This window comes from Gopherus flavomarginatus, chromosome 1 (assembly GCF_025201925.1).
Source record: "Gopherus flavomarginatus isolate rGopFla2 chromosome 1, rGopFla2.mat.asm, whole genome shotgun sequence".
NCBI classification, from domain to species: domain Eukaryota; kingdom Metazoa; phylum Chordata; order Testudines; family Testudinidae; genus Gopherus; species Gopherus flavomarginatus.
This window is the reverse complement of record NC_066617.1, coordinates 119,348,405-119,362,759: the sequence shown is the minus strand read 5'-3', so window position 1 is coordinate 119,362,759 and position 14,355 is coordinate 119,348,405. Positions and strand designations below refer to the sequence as shown.

At 42.0% G+C, this 14,355-nt stretch overlaps 1 protein-coding gene across 3 annotated transcripts; it reads right to left on the bottom strand.

The window, feature by feature from the left end:
* Positions 1–1,321: 1,321 nt before the first annotated feature.
* Positions 1,322–12,329, bottom strand: LOC127043224 (tubulin alpha-8 chain). 3 transcript variants are annotated; one of them, XM_050937054.1, is made up of 5 exons: positions 12,086–12,329; positions 6,341–6,563; positions 4,400–4,548; positions 3,176–3,856; positions 1,322–2,095 (listed from the first exon to the last, which is right to left on the bottom strand). In XM_050937054.1, exons 1-5 carry the CDS (start codon positions 12,092–12,094, stop codon positions 1,802–1,804), a joined length of 1,356 nt encoding a protein of 451 aa, XP_050793011.1. In that variant the 5' UTR covers positions 12,095–12,329; the 3' UTR covers positions 1,322–1,801. The 3 variants fall into 3 exon arrangements, with proteins under 3 accessions (XP_050793011.1, XP_050793013.1, XP_050793012.1); XM_050937056.1 differs by having other exon boundaries at positions 12,092–12,329; XM_050937055.1 differs by lacking the exon at positions 12,086–12,329 and adding an exon at positions 11,517–11,598.
* Between the last annotated feature and the right edge of the window lie 2,026 nt (positions 12,330–14,355).

Below are 14,355 nucleotides of genomic sequence, written 5' to 3'. Positions count from 1 at the left end.
TTGCACACTTTTCCATATATGTAAAAAGCCACTAGCTTATGCTTCTCCCGTAGACCTTTTTATAATTTGACACATAACTGAGTCAAAATTTGGGCTGACAAAGGGGATTTTTGTCAATTTTTTTTTCCATTTCTTCTCTTCTTGTTCTATCTCATTTCCCATCCTGACCCTTTCTTTAAAAAGACAAAAATCTAAGCTAGGAAATTAAGTGCAGAATGTTCTTCAAAATACAAAGGAAGGGTTTGATAATTGAAATCAAAAAGCCAGGAGAGGAACAAGTTACAATTTGCAACAGCTACATGAGTTCAGCTGTGTTTCACATGTAATATTTTACATTCCTGTTTTAGGCTTCAATTCAGGACAGTATTTAAGCTTAAGTCCATCCCTATTCAGGAAAGCACTTAAGCAATGTGCCTATGTCCCATCAACTTCAAATGTTTTATTTAACTGAAATGCTAATCCTGACATATGTTGCTTAGTATATTACAGCTTATGTAATTAAGTGTATATGATAAAATACACGTAATGTGCAACAAGTATAAGTTAATGTTGCAGTGGGAACTTACTTTTTGCATTTCTTTGGACTTTGCACTGTGGAACCTTAACATTGATTTAATGTGGGTGCATTACATTTAATTTTTTACATACCTGGTGCAAAATAAATCAATAAATAACTGTGCTCACTCTGCTTTTTGAGACACATTACTACAAAAAAGAAACCTAATGAAATAAAAATAGTGCATCACGTTTTCACAGGATAGCAATAGAGAGCAATGAAAGCTTCAGGCAAAGCAGCGGTCCTCTAGACAAAGGTGTGCAAAGGAGGTTTCCTTGACAGGAATTATTGGCACTGCCTGGCAGATTGTGAATCAGATAAACTGTGATCTTTATGCACCACTGTAAAGTATCTTTAGATGTACATTTAATGCCTATGTTGCAAACCCACTTTCAAATATCACCGTCCTCCACTAGATCAAGGATGCCACAGACAGAACAGAGGCCTTCTGGATGCAGCAAGGATATCACCCTCAGAGAAGGAGCTCTTCACATGGAGCAAGGACCATGGACAGACCAGAGATGATTTCATGTAAACATAAAGAAAAAAAAATCTCTTTTTGTCTGCTGCAGTTTTATTAGCGATTTTTGTAACCAGCAACAACTGATTCTTTCTTTCACAAGGAAGTACAAACTTTTACAAAAAAATATGCACAGTTTCCTATTGCTATCACATTTCTAAGGAAATTCCACACATATATCAGAAATGGATGTTTCACAGGACAAAAGAACAGACACGTCCCATTTGGATCCCTCAGGTGGAGATCGATGAGACAGCGTGTCCCATAGAGAAAAGGAGGACTCAGTTATCCATTTACATTATTCCCTGATATCCCCAGGAGCAAAAGGTAGAGGTAGGTCAAATGTGAGGTCTATGATATTTTTCTTGTGACTCTATGAAATAAAGACTTGTAAAACTGGAATTAGATGCTCAGTTTTCGTGACTTTAGCTTGTATGCAGAAGGTCAAATTGCTAATTACATTTGGGATTGGAAAAGAAAATTCTCTCAAGGTGAACTGGCAGAGAATCTACTGCTTGTTACATTCCCTTGTATTGAATGAGGATCATGCATTATTAGGATTAGGTGGTCATACCAAATGTGATACCTTTCCTGTGTTTTGAGGGCTTTTCTGATCTTCATTCTCTATATATTACACACTTGGAGAAGGTACCAGACAGGAATGCAGACACATGCAGTAAAGAGAGACAGAGACAATCCGGTGCTATTGAATAACAAAGTGTATTTTAAAATTCCTCCCCATCATTTTCTTCTTCAAATGAGTCAGTTCCCACTTCCTCGTAGTCCTTCTCCAGTGCAGCCAAGTCCTCTCGGGCCTCTGCAAACTCCCCTTCCTCCATGCCTTCACCAACATACCAGTGCACAAATGCCCTCTTGGCATACATCAGATCAAACTTGTGGTCCAGCCTGGCCCAGGCCTCAGCGATGGCTGTGGTGTTGCTTAGCATGCAGACAGCACGTTGCACCTGGGCCAGGTCTCCCCCAGGAACTACTGTAGGAGGCTGGTAATTGATGCCAACCTGGAAATAAGATTAAAGATGGAGGACAAAAAGATAAAAGAGGGATCAAGAGAGACAACAAAAATAAAATAAATGGATTGGGAAGACAGGGTATGGTAGGGTGACCAGATGTCCCGATTTTATAGAGACAGTCCCGATTTTTGGGTCTTTTTCTTATATTGGCTTCTATTGCGCCCCCCCCCCATCCCGATTTTTCACACTTGCTGTCTGGTTACCCTAGGTGATAGGGATCTCAAACCACAGTATTGAAATTACCCTAATGGCAAACGTCATCCATATTGCCTTTTTCTGGACTACCCCATTCTCAGCTATAACACATAAGAACAAGGGAGATTAACCAAAAATGGAGACAGGACCCCAAATGAAGGAGTTCAAATGAATCTTATTATAATCATCCATATTATTTTTCTCCATTTTTAATGCACACCAGCATCTTACTTGCTTTTTTTAAACTGCTGCTGCTTTCTGAGCCCACAGCTATTCCATATGAACTAATACAGTAAGTGTTTTCCATCTACAAATCTTCAAATTCAGAGCCCATTAATAGGTATGAGAAAAATAGATTTTTTTGTGTGGTTTTTTTTTTTCATTACTACTATTGTCAGAATTGCTCTGGAAACCAAGTCTGTCCATGCTGCTGTGTAGCCAGCAGGGGGAGCATAATCACTTGTGTGATAACTGATGAAACTGGAGGCTCTCAAAAAAAAATCTGGTAAATGAAATATAAGTGCTATATATCTCTGATTTTTTTGCTTTTAATTAAACATTGATAGCCTAGAGAAACAGTCTCTCCATCTGCTAAACACTTTAACTCTTATAGAGTGGATTTTTTTCCAGCCAGCCAGCTAGGTGAGTCCTTAAGAGGCTATGTAAGTAGGATATGTAAATAGGACACATCCATCTTCCATAGGACTAACTGAAGATTACACACACACACACACACACACACACACACTTACTTCTAACAGTTCCCTTTTCTCACAAATGGAAAACATTCAAGAGTTAAAATCGCAATTTGGGCTGGACAACTTGACAATGTCCCTTTAATATACAGTGCCAGTGTGTCTTTGTCCCTCTTACCTTGAAGCCTGTTGGACACCAGTCTACAAACTGGATAGTTCTCTTGGTCTTGATGGCAGCAATAGCTACGTTGACATCTTTGGGGACCACGTCACCGCGGTACAACATGCAGCAGGCCATGTATTTTCCATGACGGGGATCACACTTCACCATCTGGTTGTTGGGTTCAAAGCAGGAACTGGTGATTTCCGCCACTGACAGCTGCTCGTGGTAGGCTCTCTCAGAGGAGATGATGGGTGCATATGTCACCAAGGGGAAGTGGATGCGAGGGTAGGGCACCAGGTTGGTCTGAAACTCTGTCAGATCCACATTGAGGGCACCATCGAAGCGCAAAGAGGCAGTGATTGATGAGACTATCTGGCTGATGAGACGATTAAGGTTGGTGTAAGTGGGGCGCTCAATGTCCAGGTTGCGACGGCAGATGTCATAGATGGCCTCGTTGTCCACCATGAAGGCACAGTCTGAATGCTCCAGGGTGGTGTGAGTGGTCAGGATGGAGTTGTACGGCTCCACTACGGCAGTGGAGACTTGAGGGGCTGGGTAGATGGCAAACTCCAGTTTGGACTTCTTGCCATAATCCAGGGAAAGACGTTCCATCAACAAGGAGGTAAAGCCAGAGCCAGTGCCCCCACCAAAGCTGTGGAAAATCAGGAATCCCTGTAGTCCAGAACAGGCATCGGTCTGAAAAGCCAAACAGAGAACAAAAGGAATCAGTCTAAATCTCTGAGACTTCCATGAGCGCATCCTGAGATTGAAGCTGTGACATCTGTATCCAAAACACAACACAGAGATCAGCCCAGGTCTTCCTGGGAAAAGACTTGTTAATGCTCTCTTCTATGCTCTCCTTCAACAGCCCAATCCATGAAATATAAATCAGACTCTGTGTATGGAATTTAACTTGATGAAATTCATACCTCTAGAATCTAGGTTTACTAAAACAAAGTGAACAGATATTTAGCTAACTCCTCACATACCAGGAAATATCAGTCTTGGCTTGCTGTTACCACAATAAAGTTGAAGGTTTTAATCCCAAGAACACCTTTCAAGACATCTGTCTGACTGTCAGATCTACAGACCCTTTTCTCACTTGGATCAATAATGGAATCCCCATGGATCTGACGGTCTCAGCTCTGAACAAAGTACACTATCAGGAGCAAAAGGAGCTATCTGTTCCCTTTCCTTCACAACAACCTCAAGTCCTATTTCAAAAGTACTGGCACTTACCAGCTTACGGATTCGATCAAGCACCAGATCAATACTTTCTTTACCAATGGTGTAGTGACCACGGGCATAGTTATTAGCTGCATCCTCCTTTCCAGTGATCAGCTGTTCTGGATGGAAAAGCTGACGGTAAGCACCGGCCCGCACTTCATCTGTCCAAGAAAGAGAAACTATGAGAGACCTGGAGTGGACACACTCCAATGTAGATGAGTTCTGTTGAACACCCCTATGATTGCTAACTGGTTGTGCTGTATAATGTGAGGCAAGGAAAACTTGAGTGTTGGAAACAAACGTGGGTCTTATTCTCTTTCAGGACACTGGTAGAAAGTGTAGGTCTGTCTTTACGTAAGTAATTTGGCTCATTTCTTAGTGGGCATAATTGGGAAGAAGAATGGAAAGTTAAGTTGTAAATAAGGGCTTGACAAACAGTTTGCTGGAGTCAGGATGTCTGTGCTTGCTAAGATGAGCAGCAACACCTTGATGCTATGAACTATGGACAAGATAAACTTGGAATGTAAAGATCGGGTTCCAGGTGAACAGCACATGGACAGATCATGCTGTACAGGGTTTGGTTCCTGCAGAGTAACCATTCCAATTAAAAAATGTATGATTTAATGTACAGCAAGTGCAGTGTGTAAATGTATGTAAAGGAAGAGGGTTGTCTGTATCAGTGGCTTTCAGCCTTTCCAGACTAGTGTACCCCTTTCAGGAGGCTGATTTGTCTCACATACCCCCAGGTTTCACCTCACCTAAAAACTACTTGCTTACAAAATCAGACATAAAATACAAAAGTGTCCCAGCACACTATTACTGAAAAATGGCTTAGTTTCTCATTTTTATCATATAATTATAAAATAAATTAGTTGGAATATAAATATTGTACTTACATTTCAATGTATAGTATATAGAGTAGTATAAACCAGTCTGTCTGTATGAAATTTTAATTTGTACCGACTTCAGTACTGTTTTTGTAGCCTGTTGTAAAACTAGGCAAATATTTAGATGAGTTAAGTTACACCCTAGAAGACCTCTGTGTATGCCCAGGGGTATGCATACCCCTGGGAGAACCATTGGCCTGTGTAACTTTGGATGTGTGGTAGGCCCTATACCCACCCCGATGCTTGAGTCTGATCAACTTAGCATAGCTTTGCTGTATGCCAAATAAAGGAGCCTGAGTAATGAAATCCAGAGTCAAACTGGATGAAATGTTCTCCTAGAACTGAACAAGGTGTTCTGGAGTGGAAAAGGTCTTGGAGGGAATCCCAGAAAAAAGCTGTGTCTCACAAAGATGAGGTGCTCTACTTTCTGGAGGGAGAAATGAAGGCTGTTTTCTAAGCCAGTCACTTTGTTTTAGCAGTTCATCAATTTATGGAAGTTGTACCCAGACAGAGAAGAAATCACCTGTCTGTTCTGAGGACAAGCCATCAGAAAACAGCGAGATTTGCAGGAATAAAATGAGGGTTCCCCCCTAAAAAGGGGTGGGAAATTCTCAGGAAACCCACCACTTCATTCTCCTGTCTTTGATCTGAGTAGGAAGAAAGCAACACCTAGACAGCAATGAAAAATATCACAAACAAAATCAAAGACTTAGACACTCTTATGAAGAGCAGATGTAAAACTAAGTGGATAGCTATTTAAGCATGGCACCTTATTGATCCAGGATGTTGAAAGGTAGTAGCACCATTATCAAAGTTTAGTCTAGCTGAAGTTTCTACCCTAACTATCCTGTAGGTATCTTCTCCTTATTGAGATAATGGAGTTACGAATAGAATCGGGCACTAAAAGTGTTAGGTTGACTAATTTTATCGCAGCCTAGTGATTAGACCAAGATACAAAAACGGAGTTGTTCCCGTGATACACTGGAGACTGGAGAAACACAACACTGACACACAGAAGACACACAGAAGGCTCTTCTCAATTTTCCAGTGTTAATTCTGTACTGACCTACTACTGTCGGTTCCAAGTCCACCATGACAGCCCGTGGCACATGCTTTTCTGTGACTGTTTCACTGAAAAATGTATTAAAGGAGTCATCGTTGTTGACTTTGTTGGGCTGATTCTTGAAGGTGCCATCTGGCTGAATGCCATGTTCCAGACAGAAGAGTTCCCAGCATGCATTGCCAATCTGAACTCCAGCCTGGCCAACATGAATAGAGATGCACTCACGCTGTAGAGAGAAGAGGAAATGTCAGGAGAACCAAAGCACATTGCTCCTCCTTCTGCTTCTTAATAGTTATTAGTGTCTGGTACATTATTATTCAGATCTCTGAAAGCAACCTCCACCTGAGTTGGTTTGCATTCCCTAACATCATATACACAACAAGAAGCAGTGTACTTCCAAGGACCCATGGAACTGGGACTTAGCCACTGTTCTCTGCCAGCAGTAAAAGTTGCAAAGGCTGTTTACAAATACAAAGGTTAAAGTGTTTTGCTGCAGAGCTATGCAAGGAAATAAACAGTAAAACACAAAGAAAACTTGAAATTTGCAGGCATGCACTCATGCCTGTGCACACCAGATACATGCCCTCATATACATGTATACACATACAAACATAGAAATACATACATGTACACCGTATGCTATCTTGCTCCTATCCAGACTATGATAAAGTCCAGCTGAGGAGCATGTGCTAAATCCATTTATTTTTATTCCTAGCTGGGACCTGACACAGCGGTGTGGCATTTTCCAACCATATGTAACTCAAGAGGGGTGCAGTGTCTTCTGATCCCTTAACCCTCTTATGGCAGGCTGGGCTGGAGACTGAGAAGAGCTGACATCAAGAAAAGTCTTGTGACTCTCCAAATGTGAAACAAATATTCCTGAGAGTTCCTACATACCCATGGACTTATACCCTGCATGTTTACACATGGCTCATCCATTGGCATCATCACATCATATTGTGAACACAGGCTTAAATATTTAATTATGAACATAGTTATTACAATAGCAGACAGACACTTTAATTAGAGAACAGTAAAACAAAAAATAAAAATAGCTATTACATGCTAAACAAAACAGATGTTTCTTGCCCCAATGGTCTGCACAGAAGAATGTATTTCAAAGGTCCATCTAGGAAAGCACTGCTATTGGATATAATTAAGGCTACATTTTAGTCACAGATATTTTTAGTAAAAGTCATGGATAGGTCACAGGCAGTAAACAAAAATTCATGTGACCTACTTGTACTGTATACCCCTGACTAAATCTTGCGGGGGGGGGGGAGGGAGACAGCCCTGGGATGTGCCACAGATGCTCGGGGGGGGGGGGCTCTTTCCTTGTAAACTAGGCAAATATGTTGTTGAATCAAAAAAGACAAGAAGCATGCTGAGCCCTTGATACAGCTCTTACGGAGCGACTTGCAGAACAGAACCACATTTAAAAGCCCAGCATAACCCGCTAAGACAAAGCAGCAAACCCACCACAGAGCCACTGTTCCTCGAGAAGCTACAGGTGAGTCAACCTTTTAAACCTTTCCATTTCTTCACACACTTGGGCGATTGCTCTGAGAGACTTAGTAGTTTCATGGCTTGATTTATGACTAATAGAGACCACAGATCTGCTCCCCTCCCCACTGTTCAGAGTTCAGAGTTCTCAGTCCCTCTGATTTGAAACTCTGACCATTTCCTGTGAATATCTCAGCTCTTCCTCTCAGCCAGCCTGCACTGGTGACTCCCAGTGTCAGAGGTGATCTGCACCAATCCCAGTTCAACCTCAGACCAGCTACAGTTTGGAAATGCTCTAACACGAAAGGACAAAAATGTCAATAGAAACAGGAGATTTGAAACCACGGTTTTCAAAGTAAACTGCTTTAAAATAGGTCACTATAGCTTTAACAGTGAAAAGCATAGTATTTCCTCAGAGTCCCTAGCATTGTAAATTGATCCTGATAGGATATTTAAATCCTGACCCTTTTCTCAACTCATATTTCAAATCTCTTTTCTAAGAGTCTGGGGCTCATATTTGCTCTTACTAACTGTGGATCTGATACAAAGCCCAAGTCAGTGGAAAGACTCCTATTGACTTCAGTAGGCTTTGGATCAGGCCTTCTAGCCACACTGCTCTTTGATAAAAGCAGACCCTGTCGTGTTTGCAGTCATGTGGAGCACAAGCTGGTGTAGGTCTTAACTGTACTGAGGTAGATTTAAATCCTCTAGCTGTATCTGTACTGTTATTTCTGAGATGTACTTGCTGCAGCAAGCCCAGTTGTAAGGTTAGGTCCACCTAAGTAGATGAGGAGCCTGCACATGTGTGCATCCAGGTGTGGTGGGAGTGGTCTCCAGAGCCTAGCTCTGTACAAGTGGAGAATAAAAAAATTCTCAGGACCAAAATAAAACCCTTTTCCGGCCATAGATTGGTATGCAAGATGAGGTGGGATTTGCAGGTGAATTTATAAGAAGCCCTGAGAGATTTTAATAATTTTTCAAGAAACTCCCAATAATTAAATGCCTTGTTTATTTCCCATTTTAAAAGGAACATTCAAACACCTACAAGTGTAGAGGGAGGAACATCATAGTTGGTGGGGAGGGTTAAGTTAATTAAAAACACTCACAAAAATAAGTATTTTGTTAAGTATATTTCTAAAATGATTTCTTTTGACTTTAGAGGACTCTACAACCCATCCTGGACACTGATCCCACACTTTCACAGGCCTTGGGTGGCAGGCCAGTCCTTGCCCACAGACAACCTGCCAACCTGAAGCATATTCTCACCAGTAACTGCACACCGCACAATAGTAACTCTAACTCAGGAACCAATCCATGCAACAAATCTCAATGCCAACTGGACCCATGGGAAGGAGACTCTGGAAAAATTCTACCACGATTTCAACAGCTTCAACCCCACCATCAATCTTAGCCTGGACCAATCTACATGAGAGGTCCACTTCCTAGACACCACGGTGCAAATAAGTGATGATCACATTAACACCACCCTATACTGAAAACCTACCAACAGCTATGTCTACCTTCATGCCTCCAGCTTCCATCCCGGGCACACCACATGATCCATTGTCTACAGCCAAGCACTGAGGTACAACCGCATCTGCTCTAACTCCTCAGACAGAGACCACCAAGCATTCTCCACCAAGCATTCTCAAAACTACAATACCCGCACGAGGAAATAAGGAAACAGATCAACAGAGCCATACGTGTACCCAGAAGCCTCCTAGTGCAAGACAAACTCAAGAAAGAAACCAACAGGACTCCATTGGCCATCACATACAGTCCCCCCGCTAAAACCCCTCCAACACATCATCAGGGATCTACAACCCATCCTGGACAAAGATCCCACACTTTCACAGGCCTTGGGTGGCAGGCCAGTCCTCGCCCACAGACAACCTGCCAACCTGAAGCATATTCTCACCAGTAACTGCACACCGCACCATAGTAACTCTAATTCAGGAACCAATCCATGCAACAAACCTCGATGCCAACTCTGCCCACATATCTACACCAACGATACCATCACAGGACCTAACCAGATCAGCCACACCATCACCGGTTCATTCACCTGCACATCCACCAATGTAATATACACCATCACATGCCAGCAATGCCCCTCTGCTATGTACATCGGCCAAACTGGACAGTCTCTACGGAAAAGGATAAATGGACACAAATCAGATATTAGGAATGGCAATATACAAAAACCTGTAGGAGAACACTTCAACCTCCCTGGCCACACAATAGCAGATCTTGAGGTGGCCATCCTGCAGCAAAAAAATCTTCAGGACCAGACTTCAAAGAGAAACTGCTGAGCTTCAGTTCATCTGCAAATTTGACACCATCAGCTCAGGATTAAACAAAGACTGTGAATGGCTTGCCAACTACAAAACCAGTTTCTCCTCCCTTAGTTTTCACACCTCAGCTGCTGGAAGAGGGCCTCATCCTCTCTGATTGAACTAACCTCATTATCTCTAGCCTGCTTCTTGCTTGCATATATATACATGCCCCTGGAAATTTCCACTACATGCATCCAACGAAGTGGGTATTCACCCACGAAAGCTCATGCTCCAAAACGTCTGTTAGTCTATAAGGTGCCACAAGACTCTTTGCTGCTTTTACAAATAATATGCAACTATCAAATCTCATACTGTTCAATATCAGACCCACTCTATGCTACTAAAATAAAGACACAGGATCACAAACAGAAGCCACAGAATAGTTAAGAGGTACAGAACCAAATTAAAATCTTCATTGTAATGCCATTGATTTAACTGGAGTTCTACCAAAGCTGAATTTGCCTCAGTATGTTTTTCCCAGCCTGAATCTGATGCATTCTGAATCTCACATGTTCCCCTTTACTTAGTGATGTCAGCGTTCTGTGACACAAACCATTGATGATCACCACAGGTCTGATGCCATAATTGGAGCTGTGGGCACCCTTGAAGTTGCCTTGGACCCATGGTGATGGGGGAATGCTCACATATTTTAAGATTGTAGAGTCCAAATGCCAGCTCTCTGGATTAATCGGGTGCAAATTTCTTTATTTTTAGTCTGGTTGAATTGCGTTTGTGATGATTGAAGTGATGGATTGTGGAAAAAGTAGCATGTATGTCCATATACACAGAAGATGAATGAAGCCAAAATTTATTTGTCATGGTTACTTTCATGTCATCTGGATTTCCTAGTCTTTTTGTCTTACTAGTCTGCTAGCATAGCTGTTTGCAAGGAAAAGGGATTGAATAGGAAGGGTTCATCCATCCTCAGATTTCCTCTTCTTCCACTTGCCCTCCTACAGAAGCAGGTTCACCATATTAGGGCAAGTTCCAAGGCTTAAGGGTTTCAATCTGCCTCTGAAGGGATGGAGCAGAATAAAATGCCCAGATGTAGAACTCACTCAGCAGCAAAAAGCGTGCCATATTGCAAGGTTGGGGCCAGGATCACCCTGCCCATCCAATGTGGCACAAGGAAGTCCTGACCAAGTCCAGTGGCATCCATCTCTAGTTTCATCCCCCCTCTCCCCGCCTTGAATCCAGACACTGAAGCAGAAAACAATCTGAATCCTCCTACCCTCATCAAGCTCCACAATAGGGCAGATCGCAGATCTTCCTGACTCTGCCCACCCCTAGAATCCTCCTGTTTCCTTGATGAGTGTGGCGTTCCCATAGTCCCCCCTTACCATACTGTCGCCAGTGGTGTTTGCTTCCTGTCTCAGTCAGCAGTAGCAGCCTTTGATACTGCTCTCTCCACGGTTGTATCACTCTGAGCTGTTAGATAGGAAGAGGCCTGAGCCATGCACCAAACACCTGCTGCTATCCTTCAGTGTCACAGTGCAGGGTAGGGAATAGGTCACAATCCTCCCACCTCTGCCCTATTACATCACCAGCTCCTTACTAACTAACACACACACACACAAAAATCCATCCCTACCCCAAGTATCCCATATTCTTTCACTACAATCCCTACATACACACTACATCTGAGTGTATCCAGAATCTGCCCATATTCCACACCCACTAACCATTAATGCCCGCCCCCAAACACACACACACTCTAACAATTCAAACCATACACCACAGTATTCAATTACAATCCAAATTCCATATTCCTTCACAAATAACCGCTACATGAACATGAGAAGCATTCCTACCCTCCAGTGCCTGCAAACAAGCAAGTGTGAAAGAACAAATGAATGGGAAAAAGAGGGACAGGGAAATAGAACAAAAAATTGAGAGAGAGAATACGTACATTTACCATTTTTAAAGAGTGCTGTATCACAGAGTGATCTTAGCTGCTGCCCAGTCCCCTCTATGGCTTCCCTTCTGTCCTTTCTCCCATCTGCCTCTCCTCTCATGTTCTGATTTACTTTTACTGCGTCTCTCTGGATATGCAGGCAGCTGGAACATCAGCAGTGCCCTGCAACATGAGGGCCACAGTCCAACTGATCTGCCCAAATAGAGAGAGAGAAATCACTTCTCATTGCAGTGTTTATAGCAAAGGAGTGGATGGATGGGCAGATGTACAGACAAAGATACTTGTCTTGCTTCCAGTTACTGCTTTACTGTCTGCTGTTTCTATTCCAGGCTGAGCTTAGGAAAGAGGACACCTGTCTCAGTGTCAGAGCTCAAGTTACAAGCAGTACAGCACAGTTAACTCCTTAGAATCAGAAGAGTCTACATTCCCTCCTTTCTTTAGAACCATACTGTTTAGATTTAACATGACATTTAAACAATAACCATTTAAATACATATTTCCTAAACTTTAGTAGACTACCTTCACCCAATATCAGTTAGTAAATTATTGAGCCTGTGCTGGCACCCAGCATCTAACTATATCTTCCTTTAATTCCACTCATAATTTTTTAGATATTTGAGAGGATTTCATTTTGATCAGTTCCCTTTTGTTTCTGGTACATACAGTCTACATTTTGGAACTCTACATAAGCTTCCAAGCCTCCTTCCCCTGGTTTGACTATGGAGAGTAATATCTCTGGTTCAACAAATGCTTTTACAAAGGAAGAATTCCATATGAGATTTTCTTTCTGTCCATTTTTTTAAAGCTACTTGATTCCCATGTTTTTCCAGCAAACAATAAGGCTTTAATGCAATGGCTGAAGAATAGTTAGTTCTGGTGTTCTTGATCCAATGCAACTTGGTTGGTCTCAAGAATTCTAGCTCTAACTTGCTGTGGCACTGACAGCTGACAGCTAGCCAGCTAAGGTCACACCCTCAAGGAAGAATTAAATGTACCAAGTGACTTGTTAGAACAGAACAAAAGGGGATGTTATCGTATTACCTGTACTTGGCATGTGCCCAGTAATTACAATTGCTTTAAACACATGAAAGCTAGTGAAATGATGATGTTTTTGTCTTCGCCTGTTTCGTGCGATTGCTATCTTTGTTCTTAATTAACCTTAATATGTGTTGGGATAAGAGTTTACTTGATGTCACATTGTTCAGGAAAACTAATTATCTGGATGTTTGTAACTAAATGTGTTATAGAATCACAGAACTGGAAGGGAACTTGAGAGGTTATCTAGTCCAGTCCCCTGCACTCAAAGCAGGACTAAGTATACCTGTCCAACCTGCTCTTAAAAATCCCCAATGATGGAGATTCCACAACCTCCCTAGGCAATTCATTCCAGTGCTTAACCACTCTGACAGGAAGTTTTTCCTAATGTACAACCTAAACCGCCTGTGCTGCAATTAAAGCCCATTGCTTCTTGTCCTATCCTTAGAGGATAAGAAGAACAATTTTTCTCCCTTCTCCTTGTAACAACCTTTTATGTGCTTGAAAACAGTTATCATGTCCCCCTCTCAGTTGTCTCTTCTCCAAACTAAAAACAAAAATTCACTCTTCCCTCATAGGTCATGTTTTCTAGACCTTTAATCATTTTTTGTTGCTCTTCTCTGGACTTTCTCCAATTTGTCCACATCTTTCCTGAAATGTCACACCCAGAACTGGACACAATACTCCAGCTGAGGCCTAATCAGCGCGGAGTAGAGTGGAAGAATTACTTCTTATGTCTTGCTTACAACACTCCTGCTAATACATCCCAGAATCATGTTTGTTTTTTTCCAACAGCATTACACTGTTGACTCATATTTAGCTTGTGACCCACTATGCCCCCAGATCCCTTTCCGCAGTACTCCTTCCTAAGCAGTCATTTCCCATTTTGTATGTATGCAACTGATTGTTCCTTCCTAAGTGGAGTACTTTGCATTTGTCCTTATTGAATTTCATCCTATTTACTTCAGACTATTTCTCCAGTTTGTCCGGATCATTTTGAATTTTAATCCTATCCTTCAAAGCACTTGCAACTCCTCCCAGCTTGGTATTGTCCGCAAACTGTGTAAGTGTACTCTCTATGCCATTATCTAAATCATTGATGAAGATATTGAACAGAACCAGACCCAGAACCGATCCCTGCAGGACCCCACTTCTTATGTTCTTCCAGCATGACTGTGAACCACTGATAACTACTCTCTGGGAATGATTTTCCAACCAGTTATACACCC